At 44.0% G+C, this 20,557-nt stretch overlaps 1 protein-coding gene across 5 annotated transcripts in view; it reads right to left on the bottom strand.

The window, feature by feature from the left end:
* REPS2 (RALBP1 associated Eps domain containing 2) overlaps positions 1 to 20,557 on the bottom strand; it is a 231,723-nt gene that overhangs the window by 164,259 nt on the left and 46,907 nt on the right. For all 5 annotated transcript variants that reach the window (XM_079911205.1, XM_079911207.1, XM_079911206.1 and 2 more), the window contains exon 2: positions 482 to 605. In XM_079911205.1, the coding sequence (XP_079767331.1) occupies positions 482 to 605 (124 nt within the window). The remainder of the gene's footprint in view (positions 1 to 481; positions 606 to 20,557) is intronic.

The raw sequence follows: 20,557 nt of genomic DNA, 5'->3' as shown, positions 1-20,557 counted from the left end.
CATGAAAATAGTGCTTTGGGAATTGGGAGATTAAAAGATGATCATACCTGACGTGCCTGGCAGGGAAAGAAGAGAGACAGAAGGGGCAGTTCCACTCAAATTCTCCTAGTTACTCAGCCCTAATAGAGCCTTAAACGACATTATAGATTCCTCGAGTGGAAAATTAAACGGTCTTATTATTTTGCCACAGGCTCTAGAATCCCCATCCCAATCTTTGCCGGCTAAAGAACGAAATCTATTTTTAACTGCAAGTGAGTTAAAAGGAACTAATCTCAGGTCACTCTGAATTTTTTTCTCATTAAAAAAGAAAAAAAACCACTAAGATACCTGGTAAGTTTTATTTTACTTTAAAGAAGAGTTGGAAGAAGAAAGGAAGAATTCCACAAATGCTTATAGAACAGGCCTTAAACCCACTAAAAATGGTTATCATAAACAGGAAACCTGTCATGGATAATAAAATGTATCAATGGGAGATACTTACCACATTTAATACTCTCTATCCGCACAGGGAGGCCAGACTGTGCTGCAGCAATTAATTTCAGGGCAACGTAAAACTGTGTTGGACCAAAATAACCAACCCGCTTGGCACCACAGAGTTCTGTGATCTGAAAACAGACAAGAGAAGGGACGCTGAAAACTCCATTTCATAACAGCAAAATGAGACAAAATAGATTATGAAATCTCAAGGATTTCATGGGGTAACTAACCAAAAAGTCCCTGGAGAACCTATGGGTACACGCTGGTTGGATTCTTTTTCCTCCAGTTTGCAGGGAGGTTTTCAATTTGGATAATTCAATTCTACCTACGCGTGATGTTTCAGGACTGGGTGGTTATTCCTCCTCTTTCAAAGATAAAAATAAAGGTGACGAAGAATGGCTGTTAAGCTTCTTACAAAAGAGTGACTTTTTCAGGGGGTGGATTGTAACATACAAAGTCTAAAGTCTAGAAAGTCACCGGGGTGAAGAGAGAACAGATTAGTCATAATCACTACTTGTGGGTTATCCTAGTTGATCGAAATTAAAAGTGAGTTATTTTTTTAAATTATTTTTTAAATTTTATTTATTTATTTATTTTTGGCTGCGTTGGGTCTTCGTTGCTACGCGTGGGCTTTCTCTAGTTGCAGTGAGTGGGGGCTACTCTTCGTTGCGGTGCGCGGTCTTCTCCTGGCGGTGGCTTCTCGTTGCGGAGCACGGGCTCTAGGCGCATGGGCTTCAGTAGTTGTGGCTCACAGGCTCTAGAGCACAGGCTCAGTAGTTGTGGTGCATGGGCTTAGTTGCTCCGCGGCATATGGCATCAGGGCTTGAACCCATGTCCCCTGCACTGGCAGGCGGATTCTTAACCACCGCACCACCAGGGAAGTCCCTTCAATGACTTCTTTAAAGTTACTTCAAAGTAACAGATACTCAAAAGTTCAAATAATAGTAAGTGGGGGTGAAGAAGTAACAAGCACCCCCACTCCCTTTGGTGCCCCAAAGGAAAACATTTTCATTTCTCCTAGAAATGTTCTCAGCATATATATATAGCACACACCTGTTTTTCTTGTTGCTTATTCAAACTTTATGAAAATAGAATACCACATACTATTTTGCAACTTGCTTTTCATTTAGCATCATCCCCTGAATATTTTTCTCTAGCGCGCAGTTAAAATTACCACTTTATTTTAACAACTGCATAATATTCTGCTATAAAGATACACTGTGCATTTTTTATTATTATTCTTAGTTGGTCCTATGGATAGAGTTTTAGACTTCCAATAATTAACCTAACAAACACTTTCAGAACAAACTATAAACAGACACTAAGTAATCTGAAGAAAATTCCTATTAAAATTCAACTGGGATGTCAACAAAAAATAGCAGAATAAGGGTCTCCAAAAATTCTCTCCTCCATCAGAGCAATGAGAAACCAACAAAAATGGACACAACTCTGGAAATTAACCAAAAGTCTGCAGCAATGCGGGGAGTGTTTATTCAAGAAAAACAGCTGAATCTCAGGAAAAACAGCAAGCTTTGTGGCATTTTAAGTGGCCTTACTTCCATTCTCTCCCACCCGCATTCCAGGTATTTTCACTGTATTGCAGGCATCCCCTGCCTGCAGTCACAGCGAGACTGGCAGCCACAGAAGGAGTCAGGACAGAGCTGGGCTTCTTGGATGTGAAGACTACTGTTTGTCATCAAACTCGGGTAGTTTTTCACTATTATTTCTTCAAATATTTTTCTGGCCCTCTCTCTCTTTCTCCTGTTGGTACTTCTGGTACTTCCAGTAGCCCACAGTCCACCTCTCCTAGCCCTAGACTATGAGCTGGGGTTGGGGGGAGTGAGTCCTGTCTTCTCAGCTAGACCCACGGAAAACAGAGCCTCCACCATGTGGAACTGGTGGGGGTGGGGAGAGGAAGAGGTCGTGGCTCAGAGGCTGCTGGCTCACTGTTCTTACTAAGATTTAGGAGATTTTCTTGAATAAATGTTTCTACGTTTGCTGTATGTCTTCAGGTCAATTTCCAGAGACTTTAAATGATTATCCTTTACAATTTTTACCAGTTAAGAGGCTCTTTCACTGGAAAGAGGATCTGCTGAGTTTCTCACACTGTCATTCCAAAGTCTCAACCCTCCCGGATTCATTCTTGAGTGGAGAAGCAATAGGGTGTTATGGTAAAGAGAACAGTTCTTGGAGTAAATGACTTAGGTGTGAATCCTGGCCCTAGCACCAACCGGCTACCTGTATAACCTAAGGTCACTCTGAATTTTTTTCTCATTAAAAAAGAAAAAAAACCACTAAGATACCTGGTAAGTTTTATTTTACTTTAAAGAAGAGTTGGAAGAAGAAAGGAAGAATTCCACAAATGCTTATAGAACAGGCCTTAAACCCACTAAAAATGGTTATCATAAACAGGAAACCTGTCATGGATAATAAAATGTATCAATGGGAGATACTTACCACATTTAATACTCTCGTGCCTCAGTCTCCCCTTAAGTGTAAACAGGTACTTACCTCATGAAGGCTAAAGTAGTAGTGCCCACAACAGTGTCCATTCAATAAACATGCCATTGTCTAATTTTTTGGTCTACTTGTTTATTTTGTTCCCATTCTAGCTGCATATTAGAATAACCCGAGGAGCTTTTGAAAAATAGAGACCTAGCCTCCACCCCCAAAGATTCTGCTTTAATTGGTCAGTGGTGTGGCCCAGGCATGGGTGACAATCCAAATGCTAATGATCACCAAACCGCTCTCTCCAAACCCAACAACTCAGATACTTCATGCACTTTTCCAAAACCCTACTGGACAACTCTACGTGGATACCCTAAGCCATCTCAGACATAACATAAATTAAATAAGCCCTACTCATTTGCCCTTCCCCACATATCCTTGAACCTACAGATCTTCCAGCAGCCCTCGCCTCAGTTGCTGGCATCAACAATTCCATATCCCAAATCAGAAACTTATCTTCGATGCTAACCACATTCACATCTATCACAGAACCATCTGCCAAATCAAGGCTATCTTCTCCTTTGCCTTGCCTTAATCCTTCCTAATATCTCACCTGGCCATCGTGACATATTTTATTTTTTAATAGAATTCACACAAATTACTGTACAGGGACAGGTTTCTCTTTTAAAGTGTGACTTTCATATAATAGTGTGTCAGTTTTCCTCAGGTGTACAAGGAGGCATCAATACTTATTATCAGAATTTGTTTCTAGAAGAAATGTTGCTCTTGAAACTTAAACTTTTTTCCAATAATTTATATATTTAGCTTTTTATTGAAGTATATTCCTATAGAAAAGCATAATATACAAACAGAAAAGCATACAAATAAGTGTATAGTATGTAGTTAGATGCGTTTTCACAAATTGAATACAACTACATAACGAGCACCCAGATCAAGAAACAGGGACTTCGCTGGTGGTCCAGTGGTTAAGACTTCACGCTCCCAATGCAGCGGGCCTGGGTTTAATCCCAGGTCAGGGAACTAGATCCCACGTGCCTCAACGAAGATCCCGCATGCCCCAGCTAGGACCCGGCGCAGCCAAATAAATAATTTTTTTAAAAAAATGAAAGAAATCCAAACTTACAAGCCTCTAGAAGCCCCCCTTCGAAGCTCCTTTCAGTCACTACCCACCCGTCATTTTCCTAACTTCTAATACTACAGGTTAGTCTTGCTTGTTTCTAAACTTGTTTGTGACATTCTTCCAAGTTGTTGAGTGAAACTGTGGTTCACTCATTTTTGTTGTCACTCAGTATTATTTATCCCCGGCCACTGGACATCTGTATGGTTTCCAGTTTCAGTGGGGATTGCGGGGGAGTACTGAAAGTTCCAACCCTCTAGCCATCTGGTTCCCTGGAAGCAGCTTCCAACCTTGTTACCTAGGGACTTTTCCAAAAGTCACCTCGTTAACATAAAAGACACTTTTATTGCTCTTATCACAGGAAATCCCAAGGGTTTTTGAAGCTCTGTGCCAGGAACTGGGTTGAAGACCAAATATATATTTCTTATTATAAAATCACATCACAATAGGCCATTTGCACGTAACTGATTCTCTACTAGGCTAAGCTCCATGAAATAGGGAGATGTGTGTCTTGCTCACCAGTTCCTTTCCCTGCCACGTTGATTATGCTTAATAAATAGTGGTTGAACAAATAATTTTCTCGAACCAGTCTCTCCTCAGCTCATCTTCCAACTCCAGTTCATCCTCCATAGTGCCTGCATATCTGCCTTTTAAAAGCTAACAATACTGTTCTCATGCTTAAAGGCATCTCAGCCTGGATACCCACCACCTCAGGACAAAATCCTATCTTCTTAGTGCAGCATTAAACTTCCTTCACAACCTGGCCCTGAGCAGCTTCTCTAGTTTCATCTCTGGACACACACATGCACACAATTCTGTAGCTGCATTCAGCTTCTCCTGCTTTCCCAAGCACATCCTGATCTTCTACATTTCTGTGCCTAAGGTACACGGTGCAGAAGATGGGAAACTAAACAGCCTTGAAGTCAAGGTTGGTCAGGCTGAAATCTAGTTTCCTCGTATATATTGATAAAATAGAGATATTGTCTCTCCCATAAGACTATGAGGGAAAAAATTAAATAATGTACTAAATGAACCTGATATGATGCTTAACGGTGTTCAATAATTGTTGGTTCCATTCCATTCACCTCGACCTAGAACATCCTCACTCCCCACTAGATTAAACTCAAATGTTACTGCTCTGTAGCTCCTTCTCAACTCACCAGGTATAGTCTCTTTTCCCAGTGTACTCTCTGACTATTCAAATGTCTATAAATGTCTATCACATGATACCTTATTGTCTTGGATTTGCTCCAAAATAAAAGGAGGAAAGGGAGTAACTGGAGAGTATGGGTGAAACAAGCATTACTGAGAGTTGAAAATGCCTGAAGTTGGGTGACGGGTTTGTGAGGGCTCATCCTCCTACTGTGTATGTTTGTATACATTTAGAAATTCTCCATATTCAAGCTTTTCAATGTCTATTTCAGCACTTATCAAATATTATAATTATCTGTTTATCTCTGCCTCCCATTAAAATGTCTTCTCTCCAAGGGCAATGGTTAATTTCTATTTATCTCCTAGCGCAAGGATAGGCATACAGTATACAGTCCAAAAAATTCTCCATCAAGTGAATGAAGCAACCCTCACAAATAAAAAGTAACTGAGTTGTTTGTTTGTTTGTTTGTTTGTTTTTCTGGCTGCATTGGGTCTTCGTTGCTGTGTGCGGGCTTTCTCTAGTAGCCGCGAGCGGAGGCTACTCTTCGTTGCAGTGCGCGGGGTTCTCACTGTCATCGCTTCTCTTGTTGCGCAGCACAGGCTCTAGGTGTGCAGGCTTCAGTAGTTGTGGCCTGCGGGCTCTAGAGCGCAGGCTCAGTAGTTGTGGCACACAGGCTTAGTTGCTCCGTGGCATGTGGGATCTTCCCGGGCCAGGGCTCGAACCCATGTCCCCTGCATTGGCAGGCGGATTCTTAACCACTGTGCCACCAGGGAAGCTCAAGTAATTGTGTTTTATAATACATTCCTTACTGTGAATAAATAAATTACACATCTTCGGATACAGGATTGCCTATACATGGAAAAAAACTAACATCATCAATATAGATGTCTTGCAGAGTAATTCCTAATATTAAGAAACTGTAATCCTTGCCACGTGAACAACTTAACAACTATATTTCAGTCAGTGTCAATTTATTATCAAGGTAACCTTCCTTTAGCACAACTATCACACAGAACTAGAAAAGCTCTTAACTAAAGGTAACTGAAATTGCTGCTAAAATATTCACTGTGGTACTTCAAGACTAACACCCAAATCTGGCATTAGTAAACCGCCTCATTTACCTTGGAATCTGTCCTTTGCTCCCATATACCAGTAGAATCACTGCTTTGTAGCCAATGTAGAATATACACACATAAGTGAGGTAAGCCCATAGGCCACTCTTCTTGCTCTTTGTACACCAAACCTCCATGAGACATGCCAAGAACTTTCTGAAATAGTCAAGCCGCAAGGATGATAAATTATAGGCCTTTGGAACTTACATATGGAATCTCGTAAGCTTGAGACTTCTCAGTCCAAACTGCAGGTTAATTCTGTAAGTTTTTTTTCTTTATTGAGGTTCAAAATGTTCTAAATCTAAATTCTCCGTGGAAAAGTTCTAAATTGTGGGTAGAAACGTTTTAATGCAATCTAAAGAAAAAATTGTGGTGCTTTATCCCAGATACTCAACTAGCAGGAGATATTTTATGTAACTGCTCCTTCAAACAGTCCCAGTTGCCAAGATTTTCTCAAAATAAAGAAAAAATGAAAAGACTCCACTCCTCTTCTTTAGTCTAAACTCCAAACCTGCAACCCTCTCAGCGGGACCCATCTTAGGTTACACATTGTGCAGAGTTCTAACACATAACAAGAACCTATGGACTCATGTTTGTTTTCTCAGGTGGAAGGCAAGAGATGGGATGAAAAAAAAAGGAATGGATGAAATCAACTTCCTCACAGCCTACAGATGTACGCTCAACCGTCGGGGTGCTGGACACGCATCAGAAAAATTCACTGACCATTTGGGAGGAACCTGGACCAAGTTCTGGAAGAAGATGGAAGGCCACTAAAATAGCTTCCCTCCTACCTAATTCTGAAAGATTAAGTGGCTGTGCTGAGTAATCAGTCCACACCCGTTCCAGTTTGCCTGAAATAATACTTTCCTTCCGAGCTGAAATGTAATAAATTTTCAAAACTGTTCAAAGGTTTGAATAAGCTTCCTCCTTCAAGTATTTTTAAAGACTTCCTCAGAGAGATTTAAAAATTCAACGTCCTGGCGTGAGGGGTTGGAAGAATTCTCCAAGAACATTAGTGGACCCCTATTTTCTATTCTCCCTCCACCACAGCTCCCCAAGTTCATAGTCTCTGCTCACAAACCTACTCCTTCAAGTCCGGCCCCCAGACTCCTGAGACCTCACACACCATACTCCACATTCCCTCCAAGATATCTTATTAAAACAAGACCGCCCCCCCCCAACTCAAGCAGGCTTCCGGGGCTCCTCGTGCCCTTTCTTGTAAAACCCAGAGCCCTGAGCATGGTTTTGAGCCCTCTCGTCTGGCCCAAACTACCTTGCCAACAAGCTTGTCTCCTCCCCTTCCTGCATCCAAGGCTTCAGCCACTCCAGATGCCAACCGGCCTCTCAACACAGGACAGCCATGCAGGCCTCTCAGCACCTGGCATGTCTCTCACCTGGAAGCTGGATGTCTCCCCACTTCTTTTTTGTTTGTTTGTTTTTAAATGTTTCTTTCCTTTCTTTCTTTTCTTTCCTCCCTCCCTTTCTTCCTTCCTTCCGGCTGCGCTGGGTCTTAGTTACGGCACATGTGATGTTCGTTGCGGCATGTGGACTTCTGAGTTGTGGCATGCGGACTTCTTAGTTGCAGCATGCAGACTCTTAGTTGCGGCACGCATGTGGGATCTAGTTCCCCGACCAAGGATCAAACCCAGGCCCCCTCCATTGGGAGTGCAGAGTCTTACCCACTGGACCACCAGGAAAGTCCCCCTTCCCCACATCTTTACCCACCAGACTCTTTCTTCAAATCACCTCAAGACCAACCTTATCTTTGAAACCACAGTCAATTCCATTCTGTATTCCCATAGTCCTTCTCACTACTTTTCTGTCACATCACTAGCCTTTTAATAGAGCAAAATCACTATTCTGGTCATTGTCTCCCCTGTACCGCATCTCTTTCCCATACCCCTCAAGTGCCCAGCACAAGGCAAGAGTATATCTTTATCATTTGTATCCCCCAGGACTAATACTTTACGATGCTTCCTACATAGTCGGTTGCTCAACGAATGTTTGTTGAATTAATTGGCTTTCACAGCCCATAGTCCCAGAATGCTCTTCTTTCTCTCATCTTGTAATTACTTTTACAAGTGACTGCTAAATGGGCTTTAGTCATCTCACACCATAGAGGCTGAAGAGCTCCTGCAGGAATATAACAGCGTATTAGCTGCTCTGTCCCCTCCCTGCTCAGTCAGCTAGGAGGGACCAGGCAGGGTCAGAGAATGAGGATGAGACTACACCATGCTCTGCCCTGGCCCTCAGCCCCTTCCCCTGACCCTCAGCCCCTTCCCCTGACCCTCGGCCCCTTCCCCTGACCCTTGGCCCCTTCCCCTGGCCCTCCGCCCCTTCCCTTGACCTTCAGCCCCTTCCCCTGGCCCTTGACCCCTACCCCTGGCCCTCCGCCCCTTCCCCTGGCCCTCGGCCCCTTCCCCTGGCCCTCGGCCCCTACCCCTGGCCCGCAGACCCTTGCCCTGGCCCTTGGCCCCCACCCCTGGCCCTCGGCCCCTTCCCCTGGCCCTCGGCCCCTACCCCTGGCCCGCAGACCCTTGCCCTGGCCCTCGGCCCCTACCCCTGGCCCTCGGCCCCCTACCCCTGGCCCTCGGCCCCTTCCCCTGGCCCTCGGCCCCTTCCCCTGGCCCTCGGCCCCTACCCTTGGCCCTGGGCCTCTACCCCGGCCCTCGGCCTCTACCCCTGGCCCTTGGCCTCGCCATCTAGAACACCTCAGTGGTTCTCCAGCCACTCAGTGTGCTAAAGATGCATCACGGCCTTCTGCCTCCAGCCTCCTTTGCTTAGCATACCCCCAGGAGATGCCAGCCTCCATACAGGCCCCCTCGAAAACAGAAATAAAGAGGATTTGAAGTACATGTGTAAAAGTTGTACCTCAGCCTCTCGGGAAAGAGCTGAAGAGTGAGGTCCACTGTCCTGGGTTTTCCTTTCCCACTCATGTAAACGTTCTAAATATCAAGAGGGACTTTCAGTCCAGAGGGACCTGGGTGAGCCACCCGAGAAAATACGAACCCCCAGATCTGATCACCCAACATGAGGCGCCCCAGCACATGCCTAAGCCAAAGCCCCACCCCGTTAAAGAGAAAACAGACATTCAGGGCTCACGTGTGATTTCAGACACGGAAGCCCACTAATACCTGAAAGTACTTATTAAAGTATCCTGGGCACCTCCCCACTGAAAGTACCACACTCAGTGCCAAGACAGGAAGTAAGCCGTGCTGAACGAAACGACTTACTCTTTTCTCTCTCTCTCATCCTCCTCCAACTCCCTTTTCCTCCCTGCCTCTTTTTCCTCCCTCCCCCACCTCTAAATAGTTTACTATTCACCTACCAAAACAGGACTATTCTCCTACACTATCCCCCCATCATCACCACATCTGAGGGAGTCAACATTAATATTATCACACAACATATGGTCCATACTCTCATGTCCTCAATCGTCTTAAAAATGGCCTATAGAACTGAATTTCCCCTCTCCCATCCAGGATTTAATCAATGTTTGTGCATTACATTTTTATCTTATGTCTCCTCTGTCTTTCCCTAATCTAAAACAATCCCACCTCCGTTCTTCACTGACACTGAATCCTTTCAAGAGTTCAGGCCAGTTGTCCTGCAGAATGTTCCACATTTTGGATTTCTGTTTCCTTGGGATAACATTCAAGTCAAACATTTCTGGCAAGAACACCACACAGGTGGTACTGTGATACAGTAAGAGGTACACAACAGTGAGGGGTACATACTTTCAGAACATCCCACCACTAATTGCCAAGCTTGGCCATTTGGTTAAGAGGGTGACTGCTAGATCTCTCCACTGCAAAAACATATTTTCACATAGTACATTGAGACCATTTGAAAATTCTATCCCCTGACAAATCAGCTTTTGACTCTGCCCAATACTAATTGCAAGTAAGTCTAGCTAAATTACATCAGCATCTACAGAACTGGAATCTTAACACAAAAATCGTAACAAACATGGGGACGATATTTATTCCATGAGGTGGCTATCCTTACCTCCAGTTTATGCACAAATAAATGCCACAACTCAGAAAGTTCAGTGAGATGTTCAAGGTCACAGGTTCAGAGCCAGTACTCAGACCTACATGGGCCTGGGTCCAAATGTAAAGGTTTTTCCATTACATCAGGGGTTGGAAAACTGATGTTCACAAGCCAAATCTGGCCCACTGCCTGGTCTTGTATGTGCTGAGAATGGTTTTTACAGATGAACATTTGCAGTCAATTTGATGATAGGGAACACTAACTTTGAATTCTATGAGGTAAAATGTTATCCCCAAAACAAGAATTCCATGCTTCTTACTAGTAGATCTGTATTAATCCCCCATCCCCGCAAAAAAACACTTGTACTCAATTATCATATTTTGAATTTTGTCAATAAAAACTTTGTGGAAGTTTGCTTTCTCTCTTGTCATATAAGTACCTATACAATATCCTCAATTTTGCCTCTTGGCCCGCAAAGCCTAATATTTACTACCGGGCCCTTTACAGAAAGGGTTAGCAAGCCCTGATAAGACACTGCCTCCCAGAGGCATGACATCCTGCAGATACGCTCAAAGCCGGGCAGAAAGGTATTTTCCTAAACTAATCAGCCACACTAAGTAAATTCCAACTTAAAGAGTGAACATTTCCAGTAGAAGAAAAGAACACACATGTATCCCCACCCATTTTCCACCCATTTATATACATTTGTTTAAATTTTTCAGGAGTTTTTGCACTAAGGCTTCCTACATTACTGTAAACTTCCACAACAACCAACTAGAGCCATATTTCAGATATGAGCAAAATCTATGCAATAATTCACATGCTAAAAATGATATTTTGCTTCTCTCAGCCTTATTGAGGTAGCATAATTGACAAATAAAATTGCCACATATGTAAAGTGTACAGTGTGATGACTTAATGTACGTATAGACTGTGAAAGGATTCCTACCATCGAGTTAATTGACACATTCATCACCTCTCATATTTACCTTTTTTGTGTGTGTAAGAACACTTAAGTTCTACTCTCTAAACAAATTTCACTTACACAATACCACTATCAACTACAATCACCATGTTATACAGCAGAATCTCGTATCTTATTCATCTTAGAGCTGAAAGTTTGTACCCTTTCACCAGTGACTCTCCCTATTTCCTGTACCCCACAACCCCTGGCAACCACCATTCCATTCTGTTTCTATAAGCTCAACATATTTTTTTCTTTTTTTAGATTCCATATATAAATGATACCATGCAGTATTTGTCTTCATCTGTCTTATTTCACTTATTTGCTTTTTAGTTTTAAAAGAAGGTGTTATAAATCTTCATAACCATTCTTTGAAAACATCCCTATGCATCTGTCAACACATAATGATCCAAGATCTCCCAACATGTAAGCTACTCCCAAGTTGCAAATCAATTTTGGAAGCTCCATTATCTTTCAGATCCCCCAAGATGCCATTTAATTTAGGACCAGAGAGCCTATACTAAATTGCAGACCGAATCCAGCCAAGATAATTAATTGATAGATGAATGAATGAATGAATGGCAGAGGTTATGACCCCAGATCCAGCTTGTCAACATTTGTGGCCCAAGGCCAAAACTCACCCCAGCAGTAGGGAAGACCCAACCTGCCACTCTGGCTCACATGGAATCTGAACAGGGAAAAGACTCTGGGCAAAAAACTAGGAACTTACACACTGCCAATGGAAGCACAGAACAGTATAGAGACCATTTGGCAACATCCATAAAAATTACAATAAAAAATAATAATTATAATCAAACTTTGGACCTAGCGATTCTACCTCTAGGAATTTACATTCCACTTTATACAAGCAAAATGACATACGTACAAGTTCATTCAATATGTATCATCTAAGATACAGATTTGAAAACACCTAGAGGTCCATCATCTAAAATATTAATCAATCGTGGTTCATTCACACAACAGAATTCTAGGCAGCTCTGGTAGAGATCTGTCATATCTGTGATTGCCCATCATCTCTTAAAAAGCCTTTCTCTACTGAGAAATTTCTCATATTACAAATCTCACATCCCAGCTTGAAAGCTGAGAACCCAATTCCTAGGCTCCTTTGCAGCTAAACTGCAAACATGTGACCAGGTCTCCATTGATGGGAATATCCACACAAGACTTTGCTTGAGAAGTAAGAAGTGTAAGACAAGAGACTCTGCTCAGAGCTTCTACTTTTGCAGGGGAAGCTGCCTTCCTGGCTCAGGATGACGGTGGAAGCAACTGCAGTCCAGTCAAATCCCTGCTGCCTGCTGCTCAGTACAGGCAGGAGCATGGGTGGCTCCAACCGAATACTAGAACTACGCACGGCTTGGCCATTGTTTCTGGAAAGTTAGATGCGCCCTCTTCTTCCAGACCTCCAAACGATTCCATGAGTTACCTAAAAATCCTAATACCTTTTTGACTTAACCATCTGGAGTGGATTCAGTTGTTTGCCACAAAAGCCACCAAATAAAAAAGAATGAGGAAGCTCTTTGTGCACTCATATGGAAAGATCGTTAGGTTAAACTGCTGAAAAGAAAAAAGCAAGATGCACAATAGGGCATGGCAGGTATTTTTTTTTAAAGGGGTTGAATCTAGATGCATTGACTTATATATTCATATACTATCTCTGGAAATTGAAGCTAACAAGCTTGGCTGCAGCTGCTTCCAGGGAAGGGAATAGGTTGGCTAGGGTACAGGGGTAGGGAAGAGTTTACTGTATTTCATTTTGTACCTTTTGAATTTTGAATCATGTGAATGTATGATCTATTTTTAAAAATGAATTCAGAAAAGTTGTAAAGAGAAAGAGACAAAGCCTGGACTTCCCTGGTGGTACAGTGGTTAAGAATCCACCTGCCAACGCAGCGGACACAGGTTTGAGCCCTGGTCCAGGAAGATCCCACATGCTGCAAAGCAACTAAGCCCATGTGCCACAACTACTCAGCCTGCGCTCTTGAGCCCGTGAGCTGCAAGTACTGAGACAGGGCACCTAGAGCCCGTGCTCCGCAACAAGAGAAGCCACCGCAATGAGAAGCCCACACACAGCAACGAAGATTAGCCCCTGCTTGCCTCAACTAGAGAAAGCCTGCATACAGCAATGAACATCCAACGCAGCCAAAAATAAAATAAATTAAAATAAATTAATAATTTTTTTTAAAAAGAGACTAAACCCACGTCAGCAAGAACTAGTATAGACATACCCCAAAACCATTCACCTGTCACCTGCTCGAAGGGCGATTTCAAAACAAAGTGCCCACCTGGAGAAAGCTGCAAAAGTCCTCCCTCACCAAGCCCAGAGTTCACACACACAAAGTGCTGTTTCCTCTAAGTTGTCAACATAGGACAAGGCAGCAGCTTGCTTTATCATTTTTTTGATCTCTATTTTATTTATTTCTTCTCTGATCCTTATTATTTCCCTCCTTCTGACTTCAGGTTTTGTTTGTTGTTCTTTTTCTAATTCTTTTAGGTGGTAGGTTAGGTTGTTTATTTGAGATTTTTCTTGTCTCTCTGAGGAAGGTCTGTGTCGCTATGAAGTTCCCTCTTAGGACTGCTTTTGCTGCATCCCATAGATTTTGTACAGTTGTGTTTTCATTGTCATTTGTCTCAAGGTTTTTTGTGGTTTTTTTTGCGGTACGCGGGCCTCTCACTGTTGTGGCCTCTCCCGTTGCGGAGCACAGGCTCCGGACGTGCAGCCACAGTGGCCATGGCTCACGGGCCTAGCTGCTCCGCAGCATGTGGGATCTTCCCGGACCGGGACATGAACCCATGTCCCCTGCATCAGCAGGCGGACTCTCAACCACTGCACCACCAGGGAAGCCCTCTCAAGGTATTTTTTAATAGCAGCTTGCTTTATAAAAACTAGTCATCTTTGTCAAAGGTAGCTCTATCTAGCTGGGTGACCATGAAGAAGGCACCTGACCTCCCTCGGTCTTCCATGTCATCTACTGGAATGAAGCAGTCAGACTATATAGAACACAAAGCTTTCTCTAGATCCAAAAATTCTAAAAAAAGGAATTGTATGGGTGAAAGCTAAAACTATGGTTTGAACCTCTCCCTCTGGCACTTACTTGTATTATGGTTCTGAGGATACCTGCTACATCCCCCTAAAACAAGGCTATAAGTCTCTTGAGGGCAAGTCCTGGATTTCTTTTTCAAAACCATCCTTGCATTCCCCACAGCACACATCCCACTGATTTCTCATTAGGAAGGCTTACGGAATGAATTAAATATGCCTACTTTGACTTAACTCTTCACTCACTAATAGAACCCCTATGCATGTTGCTTTGTACCTCTGAATTGTGACTTATAGGTGAATATATCAACCTATTCCCCAAAAAAGTTTTTAAGTTTTAAAGGATAGCAAGAACCTGATGTGAGCTCAGGTAAATCATTTTGTAATCACCAAATGTCAAGAAAGCAAAGGCAAAGAGAAACACAGTTGACCCTTGAACACAGGTTTGAACTGCACAGGTCCACTTATAACGTGGATTTTTTTTCAATAGTAAATACTACACGAGCTGCAGCTGGTTGAATCCACAGATGTGGAGGAACCACATACATGGAGGGCATACTCCAAGTTACATGTGGATTTTCGACTTCGGAGGATCAGCGCCCCTAATCTCCATGTTGTTCAAGGGCCAACTGTACAACATATCTTCCAGGGCTTTGAATGTACTCTGTTTTGTTTTGGTTTGGTTTGGTTTGGTTTGTCTGGGGGGGCGGGGAGACAGGGGAGGGAGAAGGAACATTTTTGTATTAAAAGAAAAAAATATGGGGCTTCCCTGGTGGCGCAGTGGTCTAGAGTCCGCCTGCCGATGCAGGGGACACGGGTTCGTGCCCCGGTCTGGGAAGACCCCACATGCCGCGGAGCGGCTGGGCCCGTGAGCCATGGCCGCTGAGCCTGCACGTCCGGAGCCTGTGCTCCGCAATGGGAGAGGCCACAACAGTGAGAGGCTCGCGTACCGCAAAAAAAAAAAAAAAAAATGACAAAAATATGCTAAGGAGTCGAATATGATATTAATACGGCTCTTAAAGACAAGAATTCAAAGACGTTCAACACTCAGGCTAGCTTCTTTGGTTTTTGCACAGTGGACTGGCATATATAGGTTTGACAGAGTGATTCTACAGATTTTTTTCATCATGTACCTAGATCGTCTTTTGGAATGAGGAAGGATTATAGGTAGTGAAGAGATTTGATAACAATGATTTCTCATTATGACTTTTGTTATCTAGGCCTTCTTCGGCAAGCCAGTGCCACAGCTCTGGAAGCTGCCCAAGCCAGCTGCACACATGCGGGCACCCTCATCAGGGTCAGGAGTTCCTCGGGGCTGGCACCTGCCCAGGGAGAAACCGGGATCTAACAGCTCAAGGCGGAGGAGAGGGGAAGAGCGCACCAGGGGTGAACCACCGAGGTACAAAGGAAACACCCCCGCCACCACAAGAAGAGAGTCACTGTGATGGAGGAGAACGGTTAGGGGAGGAGAACAGTAGAATCCCCAGTAAGAACTAATGTTCACTGACGGCCGACTGTGCGCCAGGCACTCTCTTAAACACCAGGAATTGATGAGATGAAGGAAACATACACACACAAAAAAGCAGTCTTAACACTAGAACTGAATTAAAATGCAAATTACAGGTCAGATTACAAAAGAAACTTTGGGGATTGTGGCCCAGGTTTCTAGCCTCTGCACATCACAGTATTTCATGCTGCTGGAGGCGGCAAAACCTCAGGTGAACACACATGCTGCCAGGATCATACAAAGCTTTTACTGGTTCTGGCAACTCAGACTTACCTCAGCAGCCAAAGGGTTCGCTTTTCAATTTGTTTACTGACATTTTTAGTGCTTTTCATAAATAAACTTACAGGTTGAGGTTATTTGGTATTTTTATAAGTTTGTTGATTTCGCTCCATTCTATATTTTATATCTTTTATTTTATACATACTTGTGCGCACACGCACACGCACACACACACTCATACACACATTTCATTTTTAAAGAAACTAGTGCCAAAAAAAATGAGAGAGAAAGGAATAAAGAAACTAGTGCCTTAGCGAGACAAACAGAGCACGCCAGGACATCTCACGTAAGTGGAGCATCCGTTTATTATACACAGATCCTTGAAATGCTTCAGAGGGAATGAACAAGTGCAAGTTCAGTCTCAGATCACACCAGAGTTCTCAGTCTCCAGTATGAACCCAGACAGATTGGAACCTTCCAGCAGAGTTAAACTTATACCAGGCACAGCAGTTTCTGGTGGGGTAGGCAACCTGACTTCATTAATTGGGTTTCTTTGTCGAGTTCCTAGTGAAGACCCTATCCAACTGTTAAAATAACAAACGCCCCACTCACCTCCTCTCTGAGGATGCTGACCCCCATCAAAGCAGGCTACTGCAGGGCACCAAAGCTGGAGACGGCCCCTCCCTGTTCAAGACAGTTCTCCTCCACCCAGCATGGCCTTGTGACAACCAGCACACTCAGTCCCCCGCATCATCATGGCAAATCCAGATGGCTTTAAGGGGCTTCAGCCCACCTAGCTGGAACCCAGCCCCAAGCCTATCATGCTATTGCTCCTACTGTGACCCAGTGGCTACATTATATTGACCAAACCCACCTCTTTCCATGACCAAATAAATCCCCTTTCTATGCCCCAGCTACACAGTCCATCCTCTTCCCTCTCTAGCATGACAGACACCCATCGCTGAAGGCCTGGCCTTGCTCTCACCTGTCTGTCCTTCTCCTGCACCTCACCCCCAGCTACCTGCTGACACCTCCCTGATGCCCAAACTTTCCCTGCTCTTAGATCTCCTGCCAATGAGCTGTGCTTGCCAGGAGGGACATCCCTAGGACCCAGGAGTGGTGGGTCCTCCCTTCAATCACATGGAGACACTAATTCATCAGCCCAGACAGACTGCATTGCCTGACCTGATACAATCTACCCGTCCCCCTAAACAGGTGCCCCCACCACAATGGATGAGCTGAGACCTAGGTCCTGATTCCTCCCAAGGTATTCTTTCCCAAGTCCGCTCCACTTTCACAAGTCATGCCTAAAGATTTGACAACTTAGAGATAATTGATGCAGAAAGAAGAGTCCCTGCCCTCAAAGGGTTTCTAACCTGTTGTTATGGACTGAACGTCTGTGAACCTCCCAAATTCGTATGTTAAAACCCTACCCGCCAATGTGACGATATTAGGAGATGGGGCCTTTGAAAGGTGATTAAGGGGACTTCCCTGGCGGTCCAGTGGTTAAGACTCCACGCTTGAACTGCAGGCGGCAGAAGTTCGGTCCCTGGTCAAGGAACTAAGATCCCACAAGCCGCGCGGCAAAAAAAGAAAGGTGATTAGGATGAGATGAGGTCATGAAGGTGGAGCCCTCAGGAATGGAATTTGTACCTTACAGAGTCACAAGAGAGCTTGCTTCCTCTCTCTGCTCCCCACCATGTGAAGACACAGCCAGAAGTCGGCAGTCTGCAACCCAGAAGAGGCCCATCACCAGAACCCAGCCATGTTAGCACCGTGATCTCAGATTTCCAGCCTCTAGAAATGGGAGAAGTAAATTTCTGTTGCTTATAAGCCACTCGGTTTGTGGTATTTTGTTACAGCAGCCTGAGCTAAGTAAGACATAATCTGATTGGGGTGTGTGTATCCAAGAAGTCTGAGGAAAAAGGATGAACATTCCTCAAACCCCCGCTACCCACCCTCCAGGCGGTATACTTTTCTCTTTTATGTTTCATTTCTAACATTTAAACTAATCCTACGTGAATGGTTTTTCAGATAAGTACTTCAGGGTTTAGAAAGGTTATTAGAGAAATTCTGGAAAATGAGAAACCACCTGAACTGAAAGATCTTGCCGCCGACAATTTCTATTAGAGATGTCATGTGAACCAAATTCACTGAGCGAATAGGCAACCCCTTATGTTCACTAAGACACCATCCATTCAGTCCTCTTAGGTAGCACACTATGGCAGTGAATGGAATCGGGCTTACCAACTGAAAGATACAAACTATCTGCACCTTGGCAGCCACAGATAATACAAATTAGGTCCCACGATTCCCTGGCCTTCCAAATGGCCATGGACACACATGTGTGAGAGAAGGAGCAGGTGTAAAGGGTACAGCCTCAGAACTCAGTATATTCTCTCAAATGAACCAACGAATGAACCACAAAGCACACTTCATCCTAACTGTGTTGTAACCAGCTAAGCTAACCAGAGTACAGAACAGAAACTGATTAACATTTGCCACTTTTCTTTTGCTGCCCAGCATCAGAACCCCTTGCCAACGTTTATGAAATTTTCCACCTGCCTCCAGCTCAATAAGCTAAAAACGTGAGATACCCACTTTCGTGATTTCTTCTCAATCAGGGTATGGGCACAGCACCTAAGCGTGGCCAGATACAACACACAGGTGTTTGAATCAGTAATGAGTGATGTGAGGCAGCAGGAATAGTAGACCATTGTATTCTGGAAACAGCAGCAACCCCAGTGCCCAGGGGCGGCAAGGTGCCCAGCCTCACGCCCGACGCCCAGGGCAGGCAATGTGTGGTGTGGCTGGAGGCATCCAATATTCAGTAGCTACAGTTCCAGCATCCTCACTGGACCAATTCTGTGCTGTAATGAGCCTGTTGTTCTGGCACTGTTGCCCCTTAGCTGTGCATTTTTCAAGATGTTTCTCCAGTTTTCCGAAGAAAGACTGAGCTACCCAATATCCTACCAATAAACTCCCTTTCTGCCTAAATTACCCACAGGTAATTTCTGTTACTAATGGGACAGTGTTACTAAGAATCCTGGGTGTTACAGAGGACAGGTCAAAGGCAAGCCTTGATTGGTCCAGAGCATCCAAACCTGGCTGTATCAATCATTTACTGCTGCAAAACAAACCACCCCAAAACTTTAAAACAACATTTATTTAGTTCATAGTTCTGGGGATCAGCAATGTGGGCTGAGCTCAGCTGAGCAATGATACCGATCTAAGCCAGACTCTGCTGAACTCAGGTGGGACTCGCTTATACTTCCGCAGTTAGCCTTGGGCTGACTGGGCGCCTCCATTCTCCTCCACATGGCCTCTCATCCTCCAGCCGGTGAGCCTGGGCTTTTTCACATGGTGGCAAAGTTCCCAAAGGAGCAAGAACTGAAGCTGAAATCCTTCTTCAGGCCTAGGTTCAGAACTTACCCAAGGTCTCTTCTACTGTATACTACGGTCAAACCAAGTCACAAGGCCAGCCAAGACTCTAAGGATGGAGACACAGGCTCCACCTCTTGATGAAAGGAGCTGTACAGTATCGGGGGAATTTTGAAATCTACCATACCTGACTGTTTCGTACATAGCCCCATGGGGAAGCTGTCACAATAGGGATTCCGATTTATTAGAACTGCTTACATCTAGAATCTATGCTCTCACAACCATTCCCTTTGACCACCACCAATGCCAGCCACTGATTCAACAATACCTAACTAGAAGCAATAAACACACAGTGCTGAGCCTGCCAACTCTGCAGCCTGTGAACAGTTTTGTACAGGGCAGGCTGCTTGGATCTCTCTTACTGTAGGGCATGCTGAAGATTATGGACTAGAATCATGTGGCATCAGACAACCAGATCTCTGGCTCTGGGCCTTTCTTTCTCTGAACCTCAGCTTTCCTCCCTGGCAAAGCTCAAAATCAACATTTTCTGCATATGAACAAATCGGTACTTTCATCACTTCAGGCAGAGGACTAGTTAATATGGCTAAGTAACAGAAAAACTTACTATAACTTGAAGGGAATCTTAAAAAGCTCTGAATTTATTTGAAAAGATTTAACTATATCCTTTTCCAAGAGCCACTCAAATTGTCAGACCCACAAACTGAAATTAGATGTTTCCCTGACAACTGTTGAACTGAGAAAGGGAGGACTCCTGCAAGAAGTCTCCATGGAAACCACCCAATCCTTACATCAACCCATTTACCTTAGACTTTGGCTGACATTCAAGCACATCAAATCAGCAATAAAAATGTAAGCAAGATGGGTGTTCCCTGGCAGTGCAGCGGTTAAGACCCTGCGCTCCCACTGCAGCAGACATGCAGTTTGATCCCTTATGGGGGTAAGATGCTACATGCCGAGCAGCACGGCCAAAAAAAAAAAAAAAAAAAACGTAAGGGAGATGGAAGGGCTTTGGAGCAATGAAGAATGTCAGTGTTTGCTACAGTGAGATTTTCCAGAAAAAAGAAGGCACAATCAGTCCAAATATAT

Source organism: Stenella coeruleoalba (genome assembly GCF_951394435.1).
Source record: "Stenella coeruleoalba genome assembly, chromosome: X".
Taxonomy (NCBI): domain Eukaryota; kingdom Metazoa; phylum Chordata; class Mammalia; order Artiodactyla; family Delphinidae; genus Stenella; species Stenella coeruleoalba.
This window is presented reverse-complemented; position numbering and strand designations above follow the sequence as displayed.